The sequence below is a fragment of the Gadus macrocephalus genome, chromosome 16 (genome assembly GCF_031168955.1).
Source record: "Gadus macrocephalus chromosome 16, ASM3116895v1".
Lineage (NCBI taxonomy): Eukaryota > Metazoa > Chordata > Actinopteri > Gadiformes > Gadidae > Gadus > Gadus macrocephalus.
The window spans coordinates 5,952,870-5,979,544 of record NC_082397.1 but is presented as its reverse complement, the minus strand read 5'-3'; the positions used below and the strand labels follow the sequence as shown (position 1 = coordinate 5,979,544).

Below are 26,675 nucleotides of genomic sequence, written 5' to 3'. Positions count from 1 at the left end.
ATGCCCTACCATTTAAAATATAAGCAAGAAACGGAGGCAGCACACTGGACACATCTTAATCTCAGCACAGACATACTAGAAAACCTAGACAAAAAAAGATCCACATTCAAGGATAATTATGGGGATTTCTTTTAATTATTCAAATCACTTCTCTTTCAAGGAGCTTCTCCTCTAACTTGAGCAGTACGAGATCAACCTTGATTTTAAAAAAATGATTAGAAAGCTATCATCACTGCATCCAAATGGATAAAAAAAATAAAAATTGTATAAGTCACTATGTTGACAACGCATCGCCAAATTTCTGAAGTGGGGGGAATTAAGACATTTAAAAGTGGGGTGAATTAATCAACCATTTAACAAGGTAATTTATTTCAATATATATTTAATGACAAAATATAAATTATTGGATGAAGCAAATTACACAGTAAGCAATGATTATAGATCACAAGTGGTAAAATAAAAAGGCATGGACAATATTCTTGTAATATGATCCAAACGCCAATAATGTAATCAAATTGTGACTTAAGACGTGGGATGAAACCCCCCAACTAAAGTCAAGTACATCGCTCGTTGGAAGGCTCAAACTGCACACAAGAAACCAAGACAGCCATGAGCAGCCGAATAAACTCTCTAAATATTCAGTGGCTGGAACACAGGAATGGCATCATGGATTCAAAGTGGAATAGTGTAAATTAGCGATATAGAGAGTATGCCCTCTGTGTACCAGGATGCTCGTTATATATATATATATATATATATATATATATATATATATATATATATATATATATATATATATGGAGGCACAGAGGGTCCATGGTGATGGAGGTTGGAGATAAGGGCAATGGGGCTTCAGTAGTGGAATTAAGGGTTAGATGTGAGAGGTTTAGGGTAAATTGGGGTTGGAGAAGTTTGAGAGTTGAGGATTAAGGGTAAGGGGTTTTAGGGTTTAACTTTTATTGCTAAAGGGTTGAGGGTTAAGGTTTGCGGGTAAAGTGGGATAGGGTTAGTGGGCAAATGGTGGAGGATAACGGGGTTGTGGGTCGATGGGTTACGGGCAAAGGGTTAAAGAAGGTTAAGAGTTGAGGGCAAAGAGTTGGGGTCTGAAGTGTTGAGGGGTAAGGGTTAAGTGGGTTCGGGTTAGGTAGCAACGGGGTTGGAGGGTCGTGGGTAGAAGGGTTAAGGGGTGGAGTTACTCCAGCTTCTCATCTCCCTCCTCCACATCCTTCAGGTTGAGGACCTCCAGAGAGCCCCGGCCCTTGGTCTCACAGCGGATCAGCTCGTCGATCTCCCTGAAGCAGCCGGGGTCCACCAGACACACCTGTGTTTGGGGAGGAATATATATGGGGGCTATTTAATGGCTGACATTAACTCTAGTAATGGTAGAATTGGTCATGTGTCGTGGTATTACAACAAGCACATATGACCATTTATACATTCAGAGCTATATTCACAGATATACACACTGCTTGGTTACTGACAGAATGTAACTAGGACTATGTAACACTGCCATGGAATTCCCTGGGGATTGTACTTTGTCACGCAGGTTGTTGAACTTTGTTCCGATTATGTTTTTACGAGGCCCTCACCATCTCCAGCTGCTCGTCAAAGTCCTCGCTCTCGACCACCTTCAGGAGATGCATCAGCCTCTCCTTCAGCTTCTTGCCCTCCTTGGCCGGCAGGACCAACCGCAGCCTCATGTGGGCCCGCTGGATCTCCATTGACTTCTTCAGCTGTTTGATGACCTCCAGCGCCTGGGAGGCACACAGCAGGACATCGAGGTCACACGTCGAGGCACTAGCTTGGATTCCTTAACACTTGCAGGATCATGTGTTAAAATAAGATAACGCTAATCTCAACTTTATACAACTTCCCAGCTGGGGATTTGGCGTTCACTGCAGCAGAATTACAGGACATTAAATAAAATAAAATGAGCGGAAAAGTTTAAAAGTAAACAAAGATAAAATCGTGTGTGACTAAGGTATTGGCTAATAGTTTTTATTATGAAACTAAAGTGGACATTCAGCTGCCTACCTGTTGTTTGGTGCTCTTGTAGGGCTTCACAGAGTAGTGGATGTCCTTCATGGCACGCTCGATCATACTGACCGTGTACGGCCTCTTGGTCTCTGGGTTGACACATTTCTCTGCCACGATCGTCGCTATGTCCCTGAACATGGTCTCCAGTTGTCCATGCCTTTCTTTGTCAGAAACCTGGAGTTCCCCTTTGGCTAAAATCTGTCCATGGAGAAATAAAGCAAGTCATGATGATGATTTACAATGACGTTACTATATTGCTATTGAGATGGAGCTTTAACTCGCATAATGTAGCTATGTAAGTAGTCACTCAATACTAACTACAGAAAGATGTCCACGTAACTTACTTGTTTACAAACTTCGGTAATATCCTCTGTTCCAAACGATTTGATCAAGTCATCTTTCTTGGCGAACTGCCCTTTGGAAACGTTGACAAAAACTGAATGCGTTTGCAGAACCTCTTCCAGATCTTTCTCCCTATATGAAAACAGACAAAGGTGTTTATAGTTTAGATCTGTCTGAGGAAAAATTGGATAGAAAAACAAACTTATAGTTATCACGTTATTCAGTGTTAACAAATACTTACGCTCCAGATCTCCAGCTCACCACTTTATTTTTGTAACAGGCAATTTCAAATCGTTGTCCTCCCCTTTTCATCCTCACGATTGCCACATTCGTCAGCCGTATTTGATTTGTCGGAGTAAAGATGGACATTTTGATGACTGAGAAATATATAGATATCTGTCAACGCAGTGAACTCACGTGTATAATAACAACACATTTGGATGTACGAAGTGGTCAAGTCGCCAATCTCCCAGCTTTCTTGCGGCATTTCACTGAGGCACGCCCTTTATTATGTCCATGGGCACGCCCCCTTTCGGTCGTAGTATCTCGTCGCTTTCAATGTAGAGCGAGCAGATCTGTACAACTAGCAAACAAGATGGCTGCGCCCATAGTCAATGGGGATCGAGCTGTATTTTCTTTGTATTTGTACCACGTTGGGGGTTGTAATGTCGATTTTAAATCCTCTTACACACTTGATTTCATTGCTGCTTTAATCCGGTCACCAATTTATGGTCTTGCTTTGCGTGAAATTCAATGTAAAGTTGTGTTTTCAAGCTGGTTTGCCAAAGAGGCTATGTTGCTAATGATGACTAGACCGCTACTACCCCTCGTGGCTCGACAGAAACACGACAGCACTTGTTGAAATAAAATTTGGCGAAAATGGCAAAATATTATTGCAATGTAAAAGGCTTGCAATGTTAATGTTTCTGTAAAGGCTGGCAACCATTATACACTGGATTATTTATTTTTTCCAAAATAGTTTTCTTCTTAAACTCGTCGGACACAAATAGCAAACGGGAAGGCTGGAGCAAGGGAAATACGTCACGTTCTCGCTGAAGCTGGTCGTTCGTACCAGCCTACCATCAAAATGGATAGCAGCATAAGCAGATCTGTACAACTAGCAAAGAAGATGGCTGCGCCCATAGTCAATGGGGATTGAGCTGTATTTTCTTTGTATTTGTACCACGTTGGGGGTTGTAATGTCGATTTTGAATCCTCTTACACACTTGATTTCATTGCTGCTTTAATCCGGTCACCAATTTATGCATTGCACGGTCATGCTTTGCGTGCAATTCAATGTAAAGTTGTGTTTTCAAGCTGGTTTGCTAAAGAGGCTATGTTGCTAATGATGACTAGCCCGCTACTACCCCTCGTGGCTCGACAGAAACACGACAGATCTTGTTGAAATTAAAATTGGCGAAAATGACAAGATATTATTGCAATGTAAAAGGCTTGCAATGTTAATGTTTCTGTAAAGGCTGGCGACCATTATACTGGATTATTTCTTTTTTCCAAAATAGTTTTCTTCTCAAACTCGTCGGACACAAATAGCAAACTGGAAGGCTGCCGGAGCAAGGGAAATACGTCACGTTCTCGCTGAAGCTGGTCGTTCGTACCAGCCTACCATCAAAATGGATAGCAGCATAAGCGTCAGATAGATCGACTGACTCAATACAAGTGCGTTGTCAAAGTAGTGCCGCAGTCAACCTGAGACGTGAACCAAAGGTTCCGCATCTCAGTTGTATCTCTAAATTATGTATTTTGAATGAAAATAAAATACGAATTCATTTTTTGATTCAGTTTTATTTAAAACAAAATACATTTATTTTAAGAAAAGTTAACAGTTAATACTCATAGTTGTGAGGAAGTGACCCATAAAAACCACATTTCCCAGAAGTCCCATCAATACGACGATGACAACATGGCTTCACGTCTCCACTGCTTTCTTTATAGGTCCATGATCCACTGTTGAGAAGATGGATTGTTAGTAAGAGACAAGAAGTTGCACACTTTATACAAATGTCAACATTTTTCTGCTTAGCTTTAATGTTGCATAGTTGGTCGATAATTATTTGGCATTGCAGCAAGTACTTGTCAAACCTCAGATATGAAAGGTAGGTGCATCTAGTCTGAAGGTAAGTGACAGATGGTGAGACTGCATGATAACAAAAATAATGTTTATTTACATTGCCATAGCAGAGGTATTACCTGAAGTATGTCGTATTTAATTAACACATTAATAGTACACTGGGTTCTTATAAGAATCTTATCTTAATGTAGGTGGGAAGAGGCACAGTCCCTTGACAGCTGTTGGATGATGGTTTGGCACAACAGGCTGTACTTTTATTCTGCAGCGGCTGTTGTCTTTGGCATATGGTTTACTCTGAAGATGGAATTAAAAAGGTTTGTGACCTTTCGGCACCAACCGGTTTCACGGATCAAGTTTCCAATATGTGTTAGTAGGGGTTTGTTTCATTTCCCATAAATTGCATTGCAGGCCGTGCACAATATTTTTCATCTATTGTCTTGTTTTTACATATTTCAGTCCTACGTGTTATATATTGTAGGTTCTTTCAAAAGCATATCAGATTTTTGTTGGGTATGGGTACCATCAGGCTTTCTCTTCAGGGTTGTTTAATCCTCATCGCATGCTATCGTTAATATTCTCTACTTTCACATATTATTGAAGTCCTTTTCTTCCCCTTACCACAGGAATTGCAATACACACTCAATGAGCAGCTTTGTGTTGCAATAGGTGACACATTTCAATTCAAGTGCTTTTACCACATCTTATGCAAGATCACAGGGTGTGCAATCAAGCGCTGTATGGCCTAAATAAAACAAGATTAACTTCACAACTAGTGATGAAATGCACCTTAACCTGGGATGCATTTGTGCATCCAAATCCAGCTCTCCACCTTCCAAGTGGGTGATTGGCCAGGGGGTATCCAATCACAATCACTTGCTCAATGTTCTGAGTGGTTGTTCTTTTAGTACGGAATGCCGTGATTTACTTCTTGGAAGATGGATTGGAAAAGGAGGTGTGACCAAGGCTGTTCTGTGCTGATTGGAGACGATGTTATCCTTCTATTGACCTGTTGTGCTTCCGAATGTACTATGACTGAAGTAAGGGATAGTTAATGGGATGCTTCACAGATACAGAACCGGCTTTCTATCATTATAAAATCGCTATTGTAATATAAAAAAACAGTTTTTTCTTCCCCTCAGTTTAACCCAGTCTTCCCTTGGCCCAGCTGTCCTTACATTACTCCTGACTTGACGTCAAATAACACGTTTGACGTCATGTCACTAGAAATCTGCTTGCCTGTTAGAAGTTCCGAGGACTACAAAGCATTGGTTCCGCAAATTTGTGAGCCCACCAATAAGGAATGAGGGAGTCGGGAGTTCGCGTACGAGATGTTAACACAATGTCCGCCATGTTTCTTCACCGCTTAGCTAGAGAACAAGACCGACACAAGCCTCCGACAATGGCAGAAGCAAATTTGCAATATGAAGCAGAAAAAGTAGATTTTGAGTATGTAGTGTTGGATTCGGACATTCAGGGCTATTTTTGTACGAGCCAGAATACAGCTAGGAAGAATTGACACAAATAGAGGAGGAGGAGGCTGCTGCGGGCGCAGCTGAACCACCCGTGCCTGTTGCAGAGGATGAGGAGCCAGTGGCAGTGCGCGCCAGAGTCTATAGCCTATAGACACTAACACAGAGTCCCTGGGCTGCAGCCAACTTCAGCGATGCCAGTGCTGCTGTAATTAGCAAATGTTTTCATGCTGTACAGTATTATATATGATGCGTTTGAAAAAACGAGAGCAGAAGTCTAAACTAGTCAACGTTTCAAGGGGATATGTTTATACAAAGTTTGCTCGCGCTACCACTTGCGCTACCACTTGCGCTAGTATACTGGGTCCTTCCCCCTTCAAACGGAAACAGGCGGGCGGTGCAGCGAGCGCAATGCACTGTGGTAGTTGGAGGATTTCTTACCTTGAGCCAGAGAGACCACTTCCTGCCTTTTCTCAGGCTAGGTTGAACCGATTTCAAAAACGTTTGCACATTGATAATAAATAGAATTATTTACTTCATATAACCTTGATATCTCCACCGGTGAAGTGTCCCTTTAAGAGAAAAACGGTCTGATTTGCATGCAAATCCAAGGGGTTGCAATTTGTGTGGAAAAAAGGGCTGCCAAGCGAATAAAGGCGTTTTCTTACCAGTAGTATATTCCTTTTTTATAGCTGTTCAATCCCTCCAAAATAAAACATTGTTCGTAATAAGAGACTGTTCTCCAAAAGCCTGTCAGCAGATTAACAGTCCCTCTGCTATCTGTGACTCCACTCCACTGAAGCCCAACTTCCCGGTCGTGCCGTCCCAACACTGATAAACCGTTCTCCCTGAACCGGGGAAAAGAGGGATTCTTTTCATCAGTGTTTCTTGTTTTTTCCTTCATATTGTGGGCCCCTGCTTCGTCGTAGAGAGATTAATACCAGATTGCCCGGCTGGCAGGCAGTAGAAGAGGAAACGGCAATTTATTCCAAAGGAAAGCCACACTGGTTTTTGGAGATAGGATCTCAATATTGAGGAATGAGGTTTCCCGGGGCCCCGGCAGCTCTGAGATGCTGGGTACGATGACCTCGAAGGCTGGCCAATCTTTCACGGAGGCCCCCTGTCCTGGGCAGTCTGGGCGGCCAGGGAGATAGCCTTGAGCGTGAGCTTTGCTAAATGCTCTGTGTATTACTGCACAGAGAAGACAAACAAATACAGGGGTGTCCCTGTCCCTTCATTATTTCTTTTTTAAAGGGATATTGGTTGCTTTTCTATCATTAGCTATATCAATATTCATATCCATACTGAGTAATTGCTTCTAAATGCCCATTTGATGTAGGATTTCTATATTATAATAAAGTGGTTATCCACAGGTGGCGGTCGCAGAACATATGCCAAACTTTATTCTTTTGAAATAAGCCCATGAATTAACTAATCTTTTAATGTTAATTCATGTTTCAATGGCTTACTATTTCATTGAGTTACGAACATGAATTCATTTTTGAATACTCCAATATTGGTAAATACATTTTAAATGTTTGGGTAGTGGCTTAATGACTAATGATACATGTTGGTTCTTAGGCTAGACCAGTATACAACCACTTTTATAATATATGCATGATGTAAATAATTGTAAATTGCTGATGTTACATCATGTATTTAACTTGTATTTTTGGATAGGTCAGTTTGTAACAATGGCCTGTTTTTGTATTTGTTCTGTGTGCACCCATGAATGTTTTTTCCCTGGTATGCTGTTCCCTGGAAATCATGTCAAATCATTGAGGCACTGGAGGGAGATAGGAGGGAAAGTGGCTGTTCATAACATAACAAGCACGATACAGCTGTAAAACCTTTCCAGTAGGACAAAGAAACAGCAGCGTCAGAGAAGCAAACCCCAGTTATCTCCAGCGAGCCGAAATGTTAAAAAATAGTAAATTCTATGCTTCTCCTTTCCTTGTTATGTGTTACCTAAAGAACACTCCAAAAGTAATGATGTGGAATGGGAGATAGGATGGGGAATTGGGATCGGTACAATACGACCAGCTCTGCACATACGATGACATTATGGCCGGTAATCCTGAGGGTTATTTCTTTCTCATATTATTTCACATCTGTATCACACCTCTGTGCCAGTGCACCAACAGGCCACAGCCCACAGAGAGTGCTGATTGGTTCTGTAAGTGGCTTGGTTCTGTAAGTGGCTTCCATATCTGAAGTCTTTGGAAGACTTCAGATATTGGAAGACCTACCTGAAAGGCCTGAGATACCCTGTGTTTGGCCTGGGTCACCCTGCCTACCTTTGCCTCTAAAATACAGTAAGGATTTTTTCAACTTCACATCACACATTTGCTGTCTGGTACCATCTGCTGTGACACCCAATGGGATCCCTGCTAATCCGCCTGGCTTCCTTTTATGGAGGAGAGGAGGAACAGGAAGAGGAGGAGTCTGAGATTTCACAACACGACAGCTCCGAGGTACACAGAGAACCGGAAAACCCAGATGTGTCTTCGGCTATGATTATAAGGCTTAACGCATGATATTTCTGTTTACATGTATGTGCATGACTGTGCATGATCACTGTGTCCCTGTGTGTGTGTGTGTGTGTGTGTGTGTGTGTGCTTGTCGAGGAAATCAGTAGGGGGCACCGGGGGACAGGTGAGGGGATGGGCTATAATGATTCCCGCCTCCAGCCCACCCATTGATCCCAGTTAATCTGGCCGCATCACCCACCATGCATCCCTGTTCACAGCCTCAGCGTGCAGATGCTGGTCTCGTTCCACCATGCAGCGGCTAATGGAAGCTAGTGAATAGTGAATGGCTTTCATATGGCCTCCTCTCTGCTCAGCTGGAGGCAACGTGGGCCGGAATACTAAATGCACCCCATCCTTCTCCATGGAAGGCCTTGGAAAAGCAGAAGTCACAAGTACACAAACACGCGCATGGGAATATAAATTAGGGTTGATAAATCGGCTGTAGACGGATCATATTTTAACCACAGAGAACGTACTGTAGGGGACTTTCAACTGGCTCATAAAAACACTTTACCATTGCATTCTCTTCTCTCTTTATTTAGATGTTAATTTGGACATTTCCCTTCCATTTAGGTCTCTAATTTGTACAATGACTCTCTCTCTCTCTGTCTGTGTATCTCTCTCGCCCTCTCCTCTCATTATCCCTGTCTCTGTCCCTGTCTCTTTCTCTGGCTCTCAATTCAGTTTCAATTCCAAGCTGCTATATTTGAACAAATTAAACATGGTTGTCATGACAAATATACGTCACAACCCTCTCTTACCCCTAGGAGGAGGAGGAGATGCTTGAGTCCAGCAGTGATGAGTCGGTCGGTCTCGGGGAGAGAGAGGAGGGTCATGGTGGACGTCATGAAGGGTCCGAAGACCAAGGTGAGGCCTCCTCCTCTCTAAGTTGTACTGGGCTTGTGTTTTAAAATACTTGACACAACACAATTGTTCTGCTCTAAAATAGTATGATCATTGTCAAATATTAAGAATTTGTATTCAATAAATAATTTCCAACATAAAAATACGGCAAGGCCATGAAGTGCTGCTATATCGAAATATATGCATGCCCACATACACACGCACGCACGCACACACACACACACACACACACACACACACACACACACACACACACACACACACACACACACACACACACACACACACACACACACACACACACACAAATATAAACAGAAAATAGAATGGAATAAACCAAATCAAATATGAAGTGAAACGCTGAACCCCCATTATATCCACATGCATTTAGATTAGAAGAACCTGTCCCCCGTGAAGTAGGCGTTGTGAATTTCCAGCTGGCAACACTAGCGTTTTATCATCTTCCCTAACGCCCCGTGCCCACTACCTCCGTCAGTTGACCGTTGCCCATTGACTTTGAATGGGGACGGACGCGCAATGCATTGTGGATCCGTCCGTTCAGTTGGAGCGTTCGCCACCGTCAGAAAGTTGAAAAATGTTCAACTTTTTCGGCAGCGACGGTTCCGTCATCCAATCAGATCGCGTATGCAAATGTAGGCACTGTGACGCGACTCGGGCTCTGACGATACTGGAAAGCGGGAAAGCGGGTCATCTTGCCTCGCAACAAGCAGGAAGAAGCGGGAAGAACCCGGCGAAGCGATTTGATTGGCTGACGGATGCCTCTGCAAAGACTACTCCCCCATCCGTCAGCCACGCCTTCCCACGTCCGTTGACTGACGGTGCAGTGGGCACGAGGCGCCGAAGGCTCCAACGGAACGGACGGATCCACAATGCATTGCACATCCGTCCCCATTCAAAGTCAATGGGGATCAGTCAACGGACGGAGGTAGTGGGCACGGGGCAGTCAAGAAGTTGAAAAATGTTCAACTTTTTCGGTAGCGACGGATCCGTCATCCAATCAGATTGCGTATGCAAATTTAAGCACTGTGACGCGACTCGGGCTCTGACGATACAGGAAAGCGGGAAAGCGGGTCATCTTGCATCGCAACAAGCAGGAAGTAGCGGGAAGAACCCGGCGAAGCGATTTGATTGGCTGACGGATGCCTCTGCAAAGACTACTCCCCCATCAGTCAGCCACGCCTTCCCACGTCCGTTGACTGACGGAGGTAGTGGGCATGTAGGGTGAGCAACATTTCACTCTGCCATAGCAAGGCGATACCTCCTCTGTTCCCGTCCAGTCAGCGAAACATCTCATTCATTATTCATGATTGACAATAATTGTAGTGGGTAGATGTGTTCTGAAGGAAGGAACTGCGGCTGCGACGTTGGCTTGGGAGAGAGCGGCAGCGGCCGTGGCATCAGAGTGGCCTTCTATGTTTAGCGTTTCCATGTGAACGCCCTCGACGAGGCCGCCATCTTGGCGGCCTGCCTCCTGAGCACTCACTCACGCTGACACCAGAGTGGCGTTTGAGGAGAAAAAAATAAAAAACCTGGCGATGTCATTGTGGTGGCGGTGGTGGTGCTGGTGCTGGTGGCAGATGGGGTGACGGGGACCAGACCAGAGCGGGCGAGAAGACGGCACGGCGGGCGCCCACGCCGATCGAGTCGCGAGGAGCGTGTGACTCGAGAGCGACAAGAACAAACGCAAAAAAACTCAAACCGCCGAAGGCGAGAAGCGAAAGCAGACCTCCGAAGCCCGGCTCTGGAACCGTGCTCCCGGGGCCACGAGCTGTTCATGACATGGTATGGAGCCCTGTCTTGAAGGGCTGGCATGTGTGTGGTGGTCTGAATAATAATGACCATCGCGATAATCGCCCCGAGTGCATCGTAAAAGCGCCATGTGTCACGGAAGCGCATTGCGTGGTCTTCTGTTTGCTTTGTGCAGTGCCCCTTGACATCCCGCTAACTCCATGGTCGTGAGCATAATGCGTTCTAGCCGGTCCCTACAGAGTCTCTGATGTCTTCTGTGACCTTGTCACTTCCACCGCGGTCTGTCAGTGACAGACTGAGCATCTCGTGGGAAACTGTTCATCCTTATTATAGCTTCTGAAAATGACACATCAGCTCAAGGTGAACGCGGTTCTTTAGATGATGGGCTTTGATCCGGGGGGGCTTTGGGAAATAGCCGGTTTGAATGTCTTGTGCTATTCCCCCTGTCTGAGGCCGATGACGGGGCTGTACAAATATAAACTGACAAACCTTACCTGCCAGGCCCTTTCACAACCGATACATCGACACTTTATGTGCCTTTCAGTCGTTTTTTGGTTTCTTTATGTTCTCCACTACCGACTGAATTCTCCTTGCACAGATTTTAGAGCGGAAGATTACGCTTACAAACCTTACCTTACTGTTTGCGCTCCGGTGCTACAGAAAATGTAGCTCAACTTTTCAGAAGCATGTTTTATTTAACTCCTTTATTTACTTCTACGGTTGTGTCAGCCCCATTATTGTTGAGATTGACAACATGCTTTCATTGGTTCGACACCCATATGATCGTTGAAGGGGAAAAAATGGTCGCTGCGGCAGTCCCTTAAACTGTGTTGCTGGTGAGGGTTAATAAACCAGTAATGATAATGTGTGGCTGAGACAGAAAACCAAACAGGAAACCAGTGAGGGATGTCCTGAGACAATATTACACACTGTAACCTCAGCCTTCCATTTTTCATTCTTTTAATAAACAGACGACTTGTTACTTCAGATTTAAACTCATGAATACATCATGTTTTATGCAACAGCAGTCTGTGTTTGGTCCCTCTGTGGTGTCTTTAGGATTCGTTCTTATCTGAAAACAACCTGCAACGGTGAATACTTCCTCTGTGATTGTTGCCAGCTTGTCTATCGTTTTATAGAGGCATTAATATTGGAGTATCGTGTGTTTGTGTGTGTGTGTATATGTGTGGTTTACAATGGCGTGTGTCTCCTGGTGTTTGAGTGTGTGCATGCGTATAAACTCTGTGATGTTTAGTTCCAACCTGCTGGAGAGCTGCAATGCATATGCCACAGAAGACGGATGAAGTGAATATATGTTTACTGCCACTTACAAGGGAAGGTTATAAGTGTGTGTGTGTGTGTGTGTGTGTGTGTGTGTGTGTGTGTGTGTGCGTGTGCGTGTGCGTGTGCGTGTGTGTGTGTGTGTGTGTGTGTGTGTGTGGTGGAAGCTCTGCAGCTTCTCCTTAACGACCTCTGACTCCCTAAAAGAGGCTGGGCATCCTCTAAATATTTGATGAGCTTTAGTTACTGTCACTTCCTCCACGACTGAACTGTCGCAGTGCCCTACTGTCCCAACACACCTCACCGTATGCCCTGTCTTCCTGTTGGGCCCAGCCCTAGCACAGATATACAGAACATATACGCGTGCACACACGCACACGCGCACACACTTACTCATATACACACGCACGCAAGCAAGCACGCACACAGACACACACACACACACACGAAAAGACAACCACACCTACCCTCTCACACGCATGCACGCAAGAACACAAATGCGCGCACAAACACATGCACAGACGCACATACATGCACAAAAGCATACTTACTGTCACATACAAACATGCACACGCACAGACACACATACTTACACACACATACACCCTTAAATATAAACCCGCACACACACACACACACACACACACACACACACACACACACACACACACACACACACACACACACACACACACACACACAGGGCATACAAGGTCTCACTCAAACCAAACTTTCAAATGCGAGCACACGTTCACTCACCCCATGCGTTTGATTACTGACCTTTCACTTTCGTTGCTGCGTGTGAGCCCTGACGACCAAAATGTCAAGGCTGCAGCTGCACAGCGTGGCTGTGGCCGTACCGAAATGGGGTCGTTATTTTGCCACGCTAATACCTTGTAAATGAGTGCAAAAGAGCAGGTACTAGCAGAGACTTATTTTAGTGTTTGCTTAAAAGATAAACAATTTTAGTGAGGCAGAAAATATAATCATATTCATGGAGATTGACAAAGGAGAACTGACAAAGCGAGACACGTACATAATTGTTTGCATAAGACAGACAATTTGCTGTTGGTCATATCTGTTTACCCAGAAGGAAACCATTAAGGTGTTTAAAAGCAGTTTGAACTAAAGTGATGGGCAAAAAGTGTGAGATTTCTGGTAAATATATTTTTGACCACTAGGGAGAATCAGTGAGTCTTGAATAGTAAAATGGGACTTTAAGCCATATTAAGTGCAAAAATCTTGATTTTGATTCACAATGTTTATGTAGCTAAACCTTAAGCACAATTAGAGATTTTACATGTTCAGCATTGTGTACTCTTTCCATTACACTAAAAAGTTGTAAACATGTGGTGTTTTGTTCACATCTTGTATAGACTAAGCCGTCATTTGAATGAACGTTTCAGATAATGATGTAGTCAGTTTAATTATATTACGGTCCAAATTGTTGTCACTCAGAACAAATAGTTACCTTCATCCTAATCTTAATCCTATTACAAATATTCTGAAGAATATACCTGTAAATCTTAAGTATTGCAATATCATTGTTTCCCACCAATGACTTTAATCAGTTCCCTACTGTTGGCCAGGTAATTGCCTTGGCATCCTCTTTGTTTGTGTAGCGTCCCATCTCAAGGTCAGTATGTCCACAACAGAAGACCAAGTGCAAGTGAAGGAGGGCGAGCCAAATGTGCATCATTAGCTCCTAATTCCCTGTTTAATAATTCAGCAAGCTCTTACCGTGCTCTTATCAAAAGCTACTTTAAAAGAAGTGCGACAACAACAGCAGTTAGGAGTGAAGGCGCATCGTGCTCAAAGGAAGCCAGACTTTTCGACTGCGGACCCTTGGATCAAAGTCACAATCTTCACGGCTCACCCTAGCCACCAAGAGATCCAGCCTCTCATTAACCAACCACGTGGGGTATCCGGTACTCCAGCACGGCGGTGACTAGGCTGGGAGTATACGTTGTCCTGCTTCCAAACCTCATGTCTGTTAATTGAGTCGTTCCCTGTTCAACGGAGAGACCTCCAAACCTCCGGCCTGCCAGAGGTCGCAGCTCTTTGGCTGAGCCCTGTGTTTGTTCTGCCAGCAGCGTCGATATTAACTCTTCGTTTTCATCAGTTCCCTCCTTATAGATTTTTTTTTTACACAAACACTCCCAACAGCCCCGTAGGCAGCTGGGACACGGGCGTGAGGGACAGAGGGAGGAGTTCCCCTGGCCACAGGACGTCCGTTAGTCCTGGTCCGGAACCGCACTGGACACACGGAACCAGGCTGAACGCATGCAGTGGGGCTAGGGTAGTCTAGTGGTTATGATGTTCTACTCCCAGCTGAAAGGGCATGGGTTTGAACCCTTAATGCCCACAACCTACCTATAGGCATCCTTGAGTCAAATGCCTCAACCCCTACCTGACACGTATTTAATTTCACCGTCAGTCGCTTTGGATCAAAGCAGTTTTGAAATGACTCAATTGTTAAACAGCTGTGAAGAAACAGTTGGTGAGATTCAAGCTTTCTGAGTATTGGTTTGTATGTTACCTTCTGAGCAGCATGTGTTGCTGCTTCACCAACTCCAGTTTTTATGCTGTCTAGTGGTTCACATCATATAACCTTTGATGAACAGCAGTAAATTGGGTCGGGATTATCTTTTCGGGGTATACCGTTTGACTAATTGGGTCTTGTATTCCAAAACCTATTGAGTTTTCCAACCCCGTTGGACTAATTCCACTTTTCCTGTCTATGTTGGCAGTAAGGAAATTATGCAGTAAAACTGATCTTGTCAAGTCATTCCTTTGAAGAGAGCGTTTCCTCTTGCCTAAGACCAAAAATTGTAATGCCCCAGCCCCAAAACTGCACATCAATGAAGTAGGGATAATAATAGATTTGAATTATAAAGCTTATATCAAGGTACTGTTGGAAATGTCTCAAAATAAACAAGTCAAAAATAATGATACAAAATAACGAGTATGTTTTTTAACTAAAAGGTGGTGGAAGTCCATTAAGCTTAACTTACGAGCTGTTATTGAATCGCCACTTTTTTGCCGTGACTGGTGTATCATTTCAGTTCAGCTGCGTGGCCTATCTGAAAACCACGTATTCTAAATGGAAAAACACCCCAGTTGTTACGTATTTTAAGCACATAAGCTGCTCCAACATAGCCACTAGGAAGTAGGATCGAACACACAAGCTGCATTACCCCCACACAGCCACAAGGGAGCAAGATACGTCACATAGGCCACGCCCACTGTACATAGGCCACGCCCACTTGGTCAATTTGCAGCTCCCGGAGCCAGAGGAGGTCAGAGAATCACTGGCGCCCCACAGAGAGCCTCGGGCCTAAGCCCGGGGCTCGAAGTTGCTCACGGTATTTCTTTCTACTAGTGTTAGATATAATTCCCTCCCTTTTGCTTCATAGTTACCATACCGAAATACTTTAACAAATAAAGTGAGTTAAAAGCGACCCGTTTCAAACTACTTTCAACAAGAGCACGACACAGTCGATAATGACTTAGATATTCCACTCCATGACTCTGTAATTGTTAAATCTGCTAAGGGTCAATGATTTCTAATGATAAAAAAACGGTTGGGCCTTATTCAGCTAGCTGGCTAGCTTTAACTGCTAGCCGGGTCTGAGGTCTACCGATTAGAACCAAGATGGACACTAGGCCAATGATGTGGGCCTTATTCAAAATAAATAATTTCTTTGTTCACTTATGAGCTTTTTCTCTCACTCACTTTTTTTCCTTTTTGAACACTGATGTATTTCCATTAGATATTGGAACAAACCATTAGTTACTCAGTTTGATAGATGACAAGTGTTTGAACCTTTCATTGTTAGTAATTAAATACACTAAATGATTATATATATATCTGTCTAGATCATTAAAATATGCTTTTACTGAATGCTGGTCACAATCGATACGGATTGATTGAGACATGTCAGATAAGGAAAGATTGATGTTGTTTAAAATCAATCCAAATACATACATCGTACTATGTGATTAACGAAATATTTATTATATCATAAACATATCCTTTAATCTATCATCAGTCGATAGTGCAGGCTTGATAAAACAATTCATGTCCTCCTGAGTCATGTCTTTCCATATTGCAGATTAGGTTCCATCATCTCGCGTTATGAGTCATCACAACTTGTAAATATCAATATCTTCTTTATTCCTACCTCTGCTTCTGCTGCTTTCCCTCCTTGTGTTTTGAACAACCCATTAATGCATTCTCTCTTATCTCCTCCCTATCTCGCCCGGTCCGGTCAATAACAGCTGGCTTCTGTCTCTGTCTCTGTCTCTCACACTCTCTCTCTCTCTCTCTCTCGCTCCCTCTCCCTCTCTCTGTCTCCCTCTCTCTCTCTCTCTCTGTCTCTCTGTCTGTCTCTCTCTCTCTCTCTCTCTCTCTCTCTCTCTCTCTCTCTTTCTCTTTCTCTTTCTCTCTCTCTCACTCTCACTCTCACTCTCACCCTCTCTCTCCCACCCACTCTGGCTGTGAGAGAGTGCTGAGCTCCACAGTTTGCTGCGATAGGGCGAGCCGTCCTAGTTCTGTCACTCACCGCCCCTGGTGGTGAACACAATTCCCAATCACCTGTTTTCCAATGCAACCATGCACTCACACGCACAATTACACCCTAATCTCATCTCATGTGGACCATCACCGGACATTTGATGAACCCCGTCAGGTGTTAGCGATTGCAGATTCGCGAAAGGAGAAGGAGGAGGAATCCGTGGGCCCCGAGGGGACGGGTTGGAGCCCACTCGACTCATTATACAGGCGGCTGGGGTCCGAGCTCCGTGCTGGAGGGGCGGATGGGGGCTGGGTGTAGCAGTGGCCTGGACTGGCCGAGGCCAAGCTCTTGACTCGGCGCTCGGGGGGGGAACAGATGGGTGCACTGTTGGGTACATCTGACACACGGCCGGCTGTCATGTGGCTGCTGGTCCAGGGCGGAGCACATTGAGAACGGAGAGAAAGGAGGGAAAGGGGAGAGAGGGCTCTCGTCGACTACCAATCAAACAAGGAAGTCTGGCCCTCAAAATGTGATGGATGGTACGGCGGCCATCCTATTACAAAAACCTCAGATTGTTAAGCGCCGTATTAGCGTCTGCGGTGTGATGTAACGTACCTTAAAAGGACAAGACGAACTGGGGGGCGGCTGCGGCGGCTAACTGATGCTGAGTGATGCTGAGTGATGCCCTTTGCGCTCAACAAGAACACAACAAACAAAGCCAAGTGCAACCACAGCTGATGGATGAGGGGAGGCAGAGGGAGCTCACCCCAACCCGACGTGCTGGGCAGGTGGATCATAGATCAGCTATGGACGTGTACAGGGCCATGACAGCGCTGTGATACCCCCCGTCAGACCTGAGCCCGGTTAGTCTCCGAGGCCGGCCGTGCGTCACGGCCTACCAGAGGTGAATTCGTCCGATTTGTATTCAACAGGGAAACTAAACTCTTTTCTGGCTATTGAAAGGGAAAGAATATTTACATACAATACGTTATGGTACCCCCCCCTAGGCTCTGTAACAGAGACATTTTGAGCAACTCCTTTAGTGTAGCCTTAAAGGGGCCTGTTTGAGGAAGATTCCATTTCAAGCCATTTATCAATCTGTCCACTAGTAAAATCACAAGTGGGAGTGTCCACCCAGATGTTTGATGGATGTGATTACTTATCTGCCTCAAAGCTGTTGGGGAAATAGGCGCCCTTTTAGATAATGTGTTGGGGTTTGAACCCTGAAATCTGTCACATTTCAATCATTCCATGATTTAATTATAACCTCTTTAATTCCTGCCTAAATATATCTGCTGCCAACTCAGTACCAGTCCGCATTCATGATATTTATTGGGAATTCATGATTAGTAAAGAGGTAAAATATATCTCTTTGTGATGTGGTCTCCATTATGCAGGTTGTTTTTGATCTGTGTGATCTTACAATACACGTATCCATTCATAATTATTCATGTTAGTCACATGTCATCATAGAGAGATAGTCGTCACAGGCTGAGGTGGGCGGCTCGAAAGATTCCGGCTGGTTCACAAAGAATACTGAAGCCCTTGATCTTTAAAAGCTAACCAAACTTTGAAATCCAACACTTACTGCCATTATTCCTCAAAGTGCACAGCATCAAATGTTATGACCTACTTTTCCCATTTCAGAACTCTTGTTCCCCAGAGATTAAAAGACCTATACCGTCACATTTCTTAAAGACTCTCTGTCTTACAAGTGGGTGCATGATCCAGGGAGATGGATGATCTAGTGAAGTGGTTCTCAAATGGGGGTATGCGTGCCCCTAGAGGGTACTTTGGAGTACTGCAGGGGATACTCAGAAATTTGTAAAGCTAACTACACTATTTTTTTTACCCTGAGTAACTTTAAAATAAATATCATATGTGTTAATTCAAATTGAATATGGGAGGGAAATCCTACACACCACACTGATGAACTGATGTGAACTGCAGAGGTAAGTTAAGGTTGAGGTAGACGGTGGAGTACTCTTCGTTCTACTCATAGGCCCAGCATTTCATAGTGACGTGGTTATTCAACCCGTTCTTTAGAAACATGACTCCTTAGGTATTTATATGTGAACGATCATTCTGCTCTTATTTCCCATTGCCCTTTTCCCATTTCCCATTTCCCATTTCCCAACACTTTCACTGTTTCATCCCAACGTAAGTGTAAATAATACCCTGCTAGCCGCCTCTGTAGTCGCGTAAAAAAAGTTTGAAGTAATAAGCACCATTAAAATTCGCCTACCTCCACCCTGACATTAATCAGTGTGGGCACTTCAGTGTCCTTATTGCATCACAAAAACGTTGTGATTAATGTGCCGGTAGAGAGGCAATGTCCTAACGCCGCAGTGCTGTTCGTCAGCTCCGTTGTGCAGGGTAATACAGACCATAATTCCCTGTTACGCCGTGACTCACGCCTCAACCTCAGCGGGCCTCGACCACGCTCGCCAAGTCATAGGAAGCACCGCGCCAAAACCCCACGCGCCTCAAACCAGGGGTCTCAAACTGTCTTCGGTCCAACAACCCCTTGATGGACAGAAAGACAGCCACGGGCCGCCTAAAAGTACTGGGGAACATCTAAAGCATTTAAAGCCTTGCCAATAGTAACATATTTATAATCCCCTTCTGAGTAGAAGATCTCCCCGATGGAGGAGGAAGCAAGACGCGACTATGCCCCGTGCGTTTTTTGGTTTCCGGCCCAGGCTCTGTGCCATCTCCCGACAGAAGTTTTAACATAGTAGGATGGTTGGAACAGAGATGTGGCATACCCTATCCTTGTGTTGTGTTGATGGATGTTTCCCAGCAGCCTTTGTTGTTGTGTTCTACTATTTCTTATTCCGTCCCCTCACTTAGACGTTGCAATGCAATGATGACTAACTATTTCCTTTGTCGTGCTAAACCTTAAACTTACGAATAATACATTTACTTTAGAAGTGATTTGGGGTCATGTGCACTTGGCTGGGAGAGTGAATGGAAAAATCATTTTTTTCATGTGTTCAACATATAAACATCACTTCAGATTTTTTCAAAGTGTACTATAACACATTTTAGAAAAGGTTATTTTGGTAACAGTTATTGGCTGGGCAGTTGCAGATCTCTATTCAATTGTGAACGAAAGTGTCTCTTTGGACCAAATTCTCGATTAGCATTTTAGTTTATTCTGCTTTCTAACTGGTAGGTTTTGGAGGGGAACGGCAGCAGGTTCCTTAACCTCAGGGTCGTGACCCCGTGTACCCCGGTCCGCCTGGCAGGCAGATCACGGGCTCACGGGGGATAAAAACGTTTTTGGGAGAAAATAAAAAATGATATTTTCTGTATATTTTGTGCTGAAATTGTCGACAATATTAATATTTTCTGAACATTGTGCAAATGATAGCGATTAACCCAATTTTTTCCTGTTCTATAATTCATCAACAGGAAAACTATTGGTTACACTTTGTATAAGGTTCAGTCATAAGTAATCTAAAAGCCTTTAGTTAATGATTAACTAATGCTATTATATTGTCTTACAAGACTATTTATCGCAGTCTGATCTTCACCAACATCAACTTGCATTCCTGCTATACGTGACCCATGTTCAGATCTAATACATTCTGGAATGAATTATAGGAAATACAGGATTATTCCGCAGGAGCAGGGAAGAGATTTCTTTGTCCCCCCACCTCAATGCATCCATGCTCTTTTTCTATTAGGGAACAAGAACCCTATGCTGAAACTGAGGCCCTTAATTCCAAATGATCCCATAAACGAGACGTTTCCTCTCTCCAGGAAGGGTTTTATCTGGATAACGGTTGAGCCATGAGGACAAACCAAAAGGCCACTGTACTTTTCACTAAGAAATTATTTCGAGAGTTATGAGGGCAGTGTGTTTTAATTTATATTACATTTCTGTACTTCTGATTTACTCCCAATGCAACCGAGGAACCATGCAGCTAATTAGTGCTGTAATCCTCTGTGAGACATCCTTGAAGAGTTAGTTTATTCCCTGAACAATGTGGCTCGCACAGGACTGCATTGATCATCGCCTCTAGCCTCCATGACGATATACAATCATTGATGAGGTGTGTGTCCGTGAGCATTTTCTTTGCGTGTGTGCACGTTTATGTGTGTGTGTGTGTGTGTGTGTGTGTTTTTGTGCGTTTGCTTTTTTGTTTGTGTATGCTTTTTATGTGCATTTTCTTACTGTGTGCTTGTGTTATTGTGTGTGTGTGTGTGTGCGTGTGCGTGTGCGTGTGCGTGCGTGCGTGCGTGCGTGTGTGTGTGTGTGTGTGTGCGCTCCAGAGTGCTGGCAGGAGCCAAGGCGGTGGGCTGATGGTGCGGCGATCCAAGTCAAATTGAGTGATGAGGAAGAGGAGGAGCGGAGGGAAATGACCACGCCAGCTCTCAGAGGACCTCCGACCAAGCAAGGTATGGCTCCGCCAGCGTCCATCTCACCACTTAAGTTACGCTTTCCTCTGTAAAAGTAGACTCAAGCCCTCCCGAATGTATCACTGGGACTCGGATGTGTCTTTTCTGAACTGTTGCTTCCCGTGTTATGCAATCTTTTTATTCCAGTCCTGCACAAAGACAGGTAGATGAATATGGTTTGTTTGATGGATTGATCACAACCCCATGGTTTTTCTTTTTGAAACTAAACCTAGTTACTGTTTAGAAAGCCAGAATATTCTTGTGGTAATAGTCTACTTTCTGGTTTTAAAGCCGGAATAGTATTTTGTTAATAGTGTACTTCCAGAAAAGTCTCTTGTTAATTGTGAGTTCAGTGTTTCAATGCCTTGGGGTCGCCTGATTAGCATGGGGGAGAGACGGAGATGGCTGACATAAGCTATAGATATTTGATGATCCATGTTAGCTAACCATTTTTAAAAGGACTCATAGATGTCCTGCATTTACAAACTCTCGCGTTCACGTTCACCATGACATTGGTAATACCGGATAAATAGCTGTTGATGGAAAAAATGTGTGTGAAAATAAAACGATGGCAACGTCAGGTTCAGTTTCTGTTATGAAGCTTATATAAATGAATTCTGTTCCGGATTAATTGGTGAAGGGTCAATCTTGTCGCATATGTCCTGCAGTTTCCAAAGCACCATCTGTTGGTTGTCACTTCTGACCACTGGTAATTTACTGAAATGATATCGTCTGCATCGCTTTGCCAAAAAAAGAAAAAAAGAAGCAAATCATTCAAATAAAAATCGATTTGCCATAGCTGCTGCGTATAATCGCGTCCGTAAAACGTGCTGCCTTCTCAAGGACAGAGAGGCGGCGTTCTTCTTTAGCTAATGTAGAGGGATGAGACAGAGTAAATCACTTTATGCAGAACACCTGGACATTGTCAGGCAGTCAAGCTTTCATTTGTCGTGTTTGGGTACAGCGTTATCTCAATGGTCCCAATATTGTATAAATCATAATAATAACTCATTTTATTTGAGGCCGCCTTTATGAGCACCCAAGATCACCTTAGAGGGCAGAGATAGAAAGAAAAAAAAAACAATAATAAAAAACCAGAACAAGACAATTTACACAGGTGTTTTTCTTATCTCATTTGCTGCTTCGGTTTTCAAGGCTTTAATGCACTTATTTTTTTTAAACAGCGAAGGTAAGCAAGGCATTAAGTTTGAAAGAATAGAAAACCGTTCCTGAAAGCATGTCTAAATCAGGTGTTGGCTTCTCGTGGTGTTTTTGCCATCAAGGAATTCCTAGTGAGGCCAGTTGTTTGTTTGAGCGAATCTAAGCCTTTGAGACTCTAATTGTTATTCAGGGCTATACAACAACAATATTAAAATCTACTTGTTTCAGTTCGACCCACATTGACTCAAGTTTCACTGTGACCCACTACATAATTCCACCCTCCTTGTCTTTGTCCTCCTGGACTGCAATCAGCTGGCTGAGTGATGTGTGGTTCTGGGTGGAAGCGTGTCCAATGCGATGTGTGCTGAGACGGTTTTCCGTCCGCTTGTAGAACCGTGTTGAGCTGAGGACTGCGTTCCCCACTGCTGCTTAATGATGCTGATCCACTTCCCTGGACCTGCCTCCTCTAAACCCTCACAGCCCCAAGTCCCAAGAGCTCAACCCTCCTCTCTCCTCCATTTGTTCTCTTATCTCCTCTCCCCCCCTTCTCTTTCACTCTCCCCACTTCCAACACACTTCTGCTGCTCCCCTCTCCTCTCTTCTTCTCCCCTCTGCTCTCCTCTGCTCTCCTCTTCTCTCCTCCCCTCTCTTCTTCCTCCTCTCCTCTCCTCTCCTTTTCGCCTTTCATCTCCCATCCTCCCCTCTACTCTCCTTCATTTGTTCTCTTATCTCCTCTTTACCCCCCTTCTCTTCTGTTCTCCTCCCTCCCCCTTTGCATCTGCTATTGTCTCCCTCTTGTCTCCTCTCCTCTTCTCTCCACTAGTCTCCTCTCATTTTCTCTCCTCCCCTCCCCTCCCCTTTCCTCCCCTCACCTCCCCTCCCCAATCCTCTCTCCTCTTCTCTTCTCTTGGCTAGATCCACTCCCAGTGGGGGTCCAGATTACAGAGTTAATAGTTTTCTTCTTTTGGAAGTAAAACATTTACTGCTGATAATGGATGTGTGTGATGGGTTTGGGTGTTTTTTTTTATATCTGGACACACTTACAGCCGTGTGTGTTCATGTGTACATTTCCATCCATGCCTACTTTTAGAATGCCATAGTCCAACAAGAATGCTAATGTCTATTTGACATTTTCAAAGGTTATTTTCAAATAACCTATAAATAAAAGTCATCATAAATATCAGTTGTCCCCCAGTGAAAGTTATACTTTCCAAGATAGGAAAATTATAATTTGTTTTTATCTGAATACCTATTAATACAGATTTGTTCTCATGAATAAAATGCACAAAATAGGAATACAGATTTGGAGCCACATCACTCCACAACAAACTAAGGCTGACATTTGTAGGTGTTTTTAAATAGAAGGAGCTGGCACTGCCGACTGTTCTCTGTGTGGTATTTGACCTTTAGGATGATGCTTTCTGCCATTTCCTGTGATGCTGTTCTGAAACCCCTGGATTGGAGTGACAGCTGCTTCATGAAGAATATTTCTGTTTTCATACAAATCAAAACCAGCCAAATATTATTTTTACCTTTTTGATGGATTCAATAAATGGATTTATTTGTGTCACATTTCTTACTATTACTTAAGCAATAAACAGCATTTGCGCTTTCATCCAAAGCAACCGTACAGCAATTTCAGCTATTGGACATTAAAGGGGTAGTTCGGGATTTTGGACATAGGGCCTGATTCCCAAGTGAGCATTGGTATTCTATATCACTGGAGACAGTTTTCAACACATTTCATTCAGTCCTTCTAGTTGCAGAGTTCGCTCGTGCTAGGCTAGCGCACGGCAACGGGCAATGCTAGCCTGCTATTAAAAACAGTCTTACCCACTCCACAGTACACCCGAGGTAAATCAATTATAACGCCAGACTATAGATTTAAATGTCTGTGTTGATAGAATAATGTTAGAAATAAAACCAACCTTGCATCGCATGAATCATCGAGGGACTACTTTCTCAGCAGAAGCTGAATTTTACTATGCGCTGGTTAGGTTTGTAACCGAATCACGACAGAAGAACGTAAACAGAGAAGCGTGGGACAGAAGCGCAATTGAACGACTAGGCAACATGATGGTTCAGTGTGCTTTTAGAAATTGTAGAAATAAACGGTACAGATGGGCACCACAAAGTTTCCACCAATTTCCAGTGCGAGATCCAGAAAGGACTCAACTGTGGCTTGTTGCTGCTGGCTTGGACATCAAAACACCGGCTTGTGCATGTACGGTTCGTTGGATACAACAAATTCCTCATAATCGTCTTCAAAAGCAGATGCATCGCTAACTCCTCCAAACGTGGGCATATCTTGTTAATTGAATACGCTTATAGAATTCCTTCGTTCACTGTACTCTGCGTTTGTAGCAATGACAGCGGCAGGTAACCTAGGTATCAGTCCGCCGCTGCCGTAGCCTACGTACAGGAATATAAACACTGCTGCTGAGACCCCGCAATTCCCTCAAAATGCAATGCAAATGCAAGGTTGGTTTTATTTCTAACATTATTCTATAAACATACATTTAGATTTATAGTCTGTCGTTATAATTGATTTACCTCGGGTGTACTGTGGAGTGGGTAAGACTGTTTTTAATAGCAGGCTAGCATTGCCCGTTTACGTGCGCTAGCCTAGCACGAGCGAACTCTGCAACTAGAAGGACCGTATGAAATGTGTTGAAAACTGTCTCCAGTGATATAGAATACCAATGCTGACTTGGGAATCAGGCCCTATGTCCAAAATTCCGAACTACCCCTTTAAGGAGCGGATAGGGGGCATTTGCAATGTCACGCAACTTACCTGCGCCACCTTGTATGAACTTGACAGCTCACACTGCGCTACTACTGAGAATGGATAGGTCATGCCATGCAGAGAAAGTCCAAACCCCGCACTCTGCTGAGTCGACAGACCCACCGGGGAGAGGTCAACAGACTGCAACAGGCTACCATAAACATTTGGCCCTGCATTGACACTCCCCTTTCAGTTTCACTTGATCATTCAGCACACATACGCACAAATGGCTCTGGGGAGCGCTTATTCGTCCTATTTTTTGTGCTTGCGAACACATCGCTAGATGATGCGATCACAGAGCTATCAGACGCCACCTCCCACCAGGTTTAGCTGCGGTTCTCTGCGGCGCCCGGAATCTAATCCACCTGCTTGAGATGGGGAATGTGGTGCACGTGGCCGTGTGCATGCTGAGCAGAAAGGTTAGCCAAGGGTACGGGCAGCTATGGAGGGATAGCGGTTTGATGCTAGTGCAGTGTGATGCTTCGCCCCGTGGTGGAGGAGCTAAAGGGCAGCGCTCCAGAGAGGGAACACTCCCTCTCTTCCTGTCCACATTTTGGCCCCGATTTTTGTTTTCGAAACAAGACGAAAAACTTTGGAGATCGATGACGACATTTTATTTTTATTCGAATGCAGCTAGCGTACCAGTTGAGAGTTTACAGATAAGTTCACTATAGCTACACTCAGTTCTTCGACTTTTAGTCTCTGCCTCAGTGAGATCGATTCTTCTAAAGTAGCAATGCGTTGTGCCCATAGCTGTTTAAAATACAATATATTTCTAAATGTACATTTCTAAATGCGAGTGTAATTGAGCATTTTTTATCAAAGTCAGAATATATTTATAGAGCCTGGATGTTACAAACAGTCCTGTTTCAAACGTGCCAGCGTATCCTTTGTCGGCAAGAAGCTAACTGATCGAAGAAGACAGTAGAACAGTTCATTACCATTTAGAGGGAGAGAATCAATGGGAGCCTAATGGCTCCTAAGGGCACAGGAATCGATAGGTTGCTCCTGATATTAAGGCATCAATGTCTAGGGCTTGATGTTCTTTCTGAGATAAAATTGTTGTATATTAGATTTTGTCTTTTTATATATAATGTATATAAATCTCCTAACTGTTGTCTCTCTGTACAGGGTACAAGCTGATGGGCTGCATCTTGCATCTTGAGCTCTGTAGCCGAAACAAACACACTTTGCACACCTTCAATGGCATCGAGTCTGTCCGCTGCATGGAGGCCAAGCCTGGCCCGCGCCAACAAGTGTGTCTTCTGCTGGAGGTGAGCGTAGAACACAACAGCTCCTCTGTGTTTTCGCCAGGAAAACAGTGGTTCCCGACCTTGGGAACGCTTGAATTACATATTGGGGTCTTGGGACATTGCTGACTCAGAGGCTATGGATATTTGGCGCTATATTTGTTATGTTAAA

The 26,675-nt window shown here is 44.0% G+C and overlaps 2 protein-coding genes across 2 annotated transcripts in view; one reads left to right on the top strand and one right to left on the bottom strand.

Moving 5' to 3' along the window:
• Positions 1-365: 365 nt before the first annotated feature.
• sbds (SBDS ribosome maturation factor) lies at positions 366-2,872 on the bottom strand. The gene is made up of 5 exons (XM_060074434.1): positions 2,621-2,872; positions 2,382-2,511; positions 2,035-2,235; positions 1,590-1,754; positions 366-1,321 (listed from the first exon to the last, which is right to left on the bottom strand). Exons 1-5 carry the CDS (start codon positions 2,746-2,748, stop codon positions 1,193-1,195), a joined length of 753 nt encoding a protein of 250 aa, XP_059930417.1. The 5' UTR covers positions 2,749-2,872; the 3' UTR covers positions 366-1,192.
• An 18,084-nt stretch (positions 2,873-20,956) lies between these two features.
• tyw1 (tRNA-yW synthesizing protein 1 homolog (S. cerevisiae)) overlaps positions 20,957-26,675 on the top strand; it is a 34,379-nt gene continuing 28,660 nt past the window's right edge. The window contains 5 exon segments of the mRNA XM_060075808.1: positions 20,957-20,961; positions 21,106-21,242; positions 21,245-21,307; positions 26,385-26,484; positions 26,486-26,527. Coding sequence (XP_059931791.1) covers positions 20,957-20,961; positions 21,106-21,242; positions 21,245-21,307; positions 26,385-26,484; positions 26,486-26,527 — 347 coding nt within the window.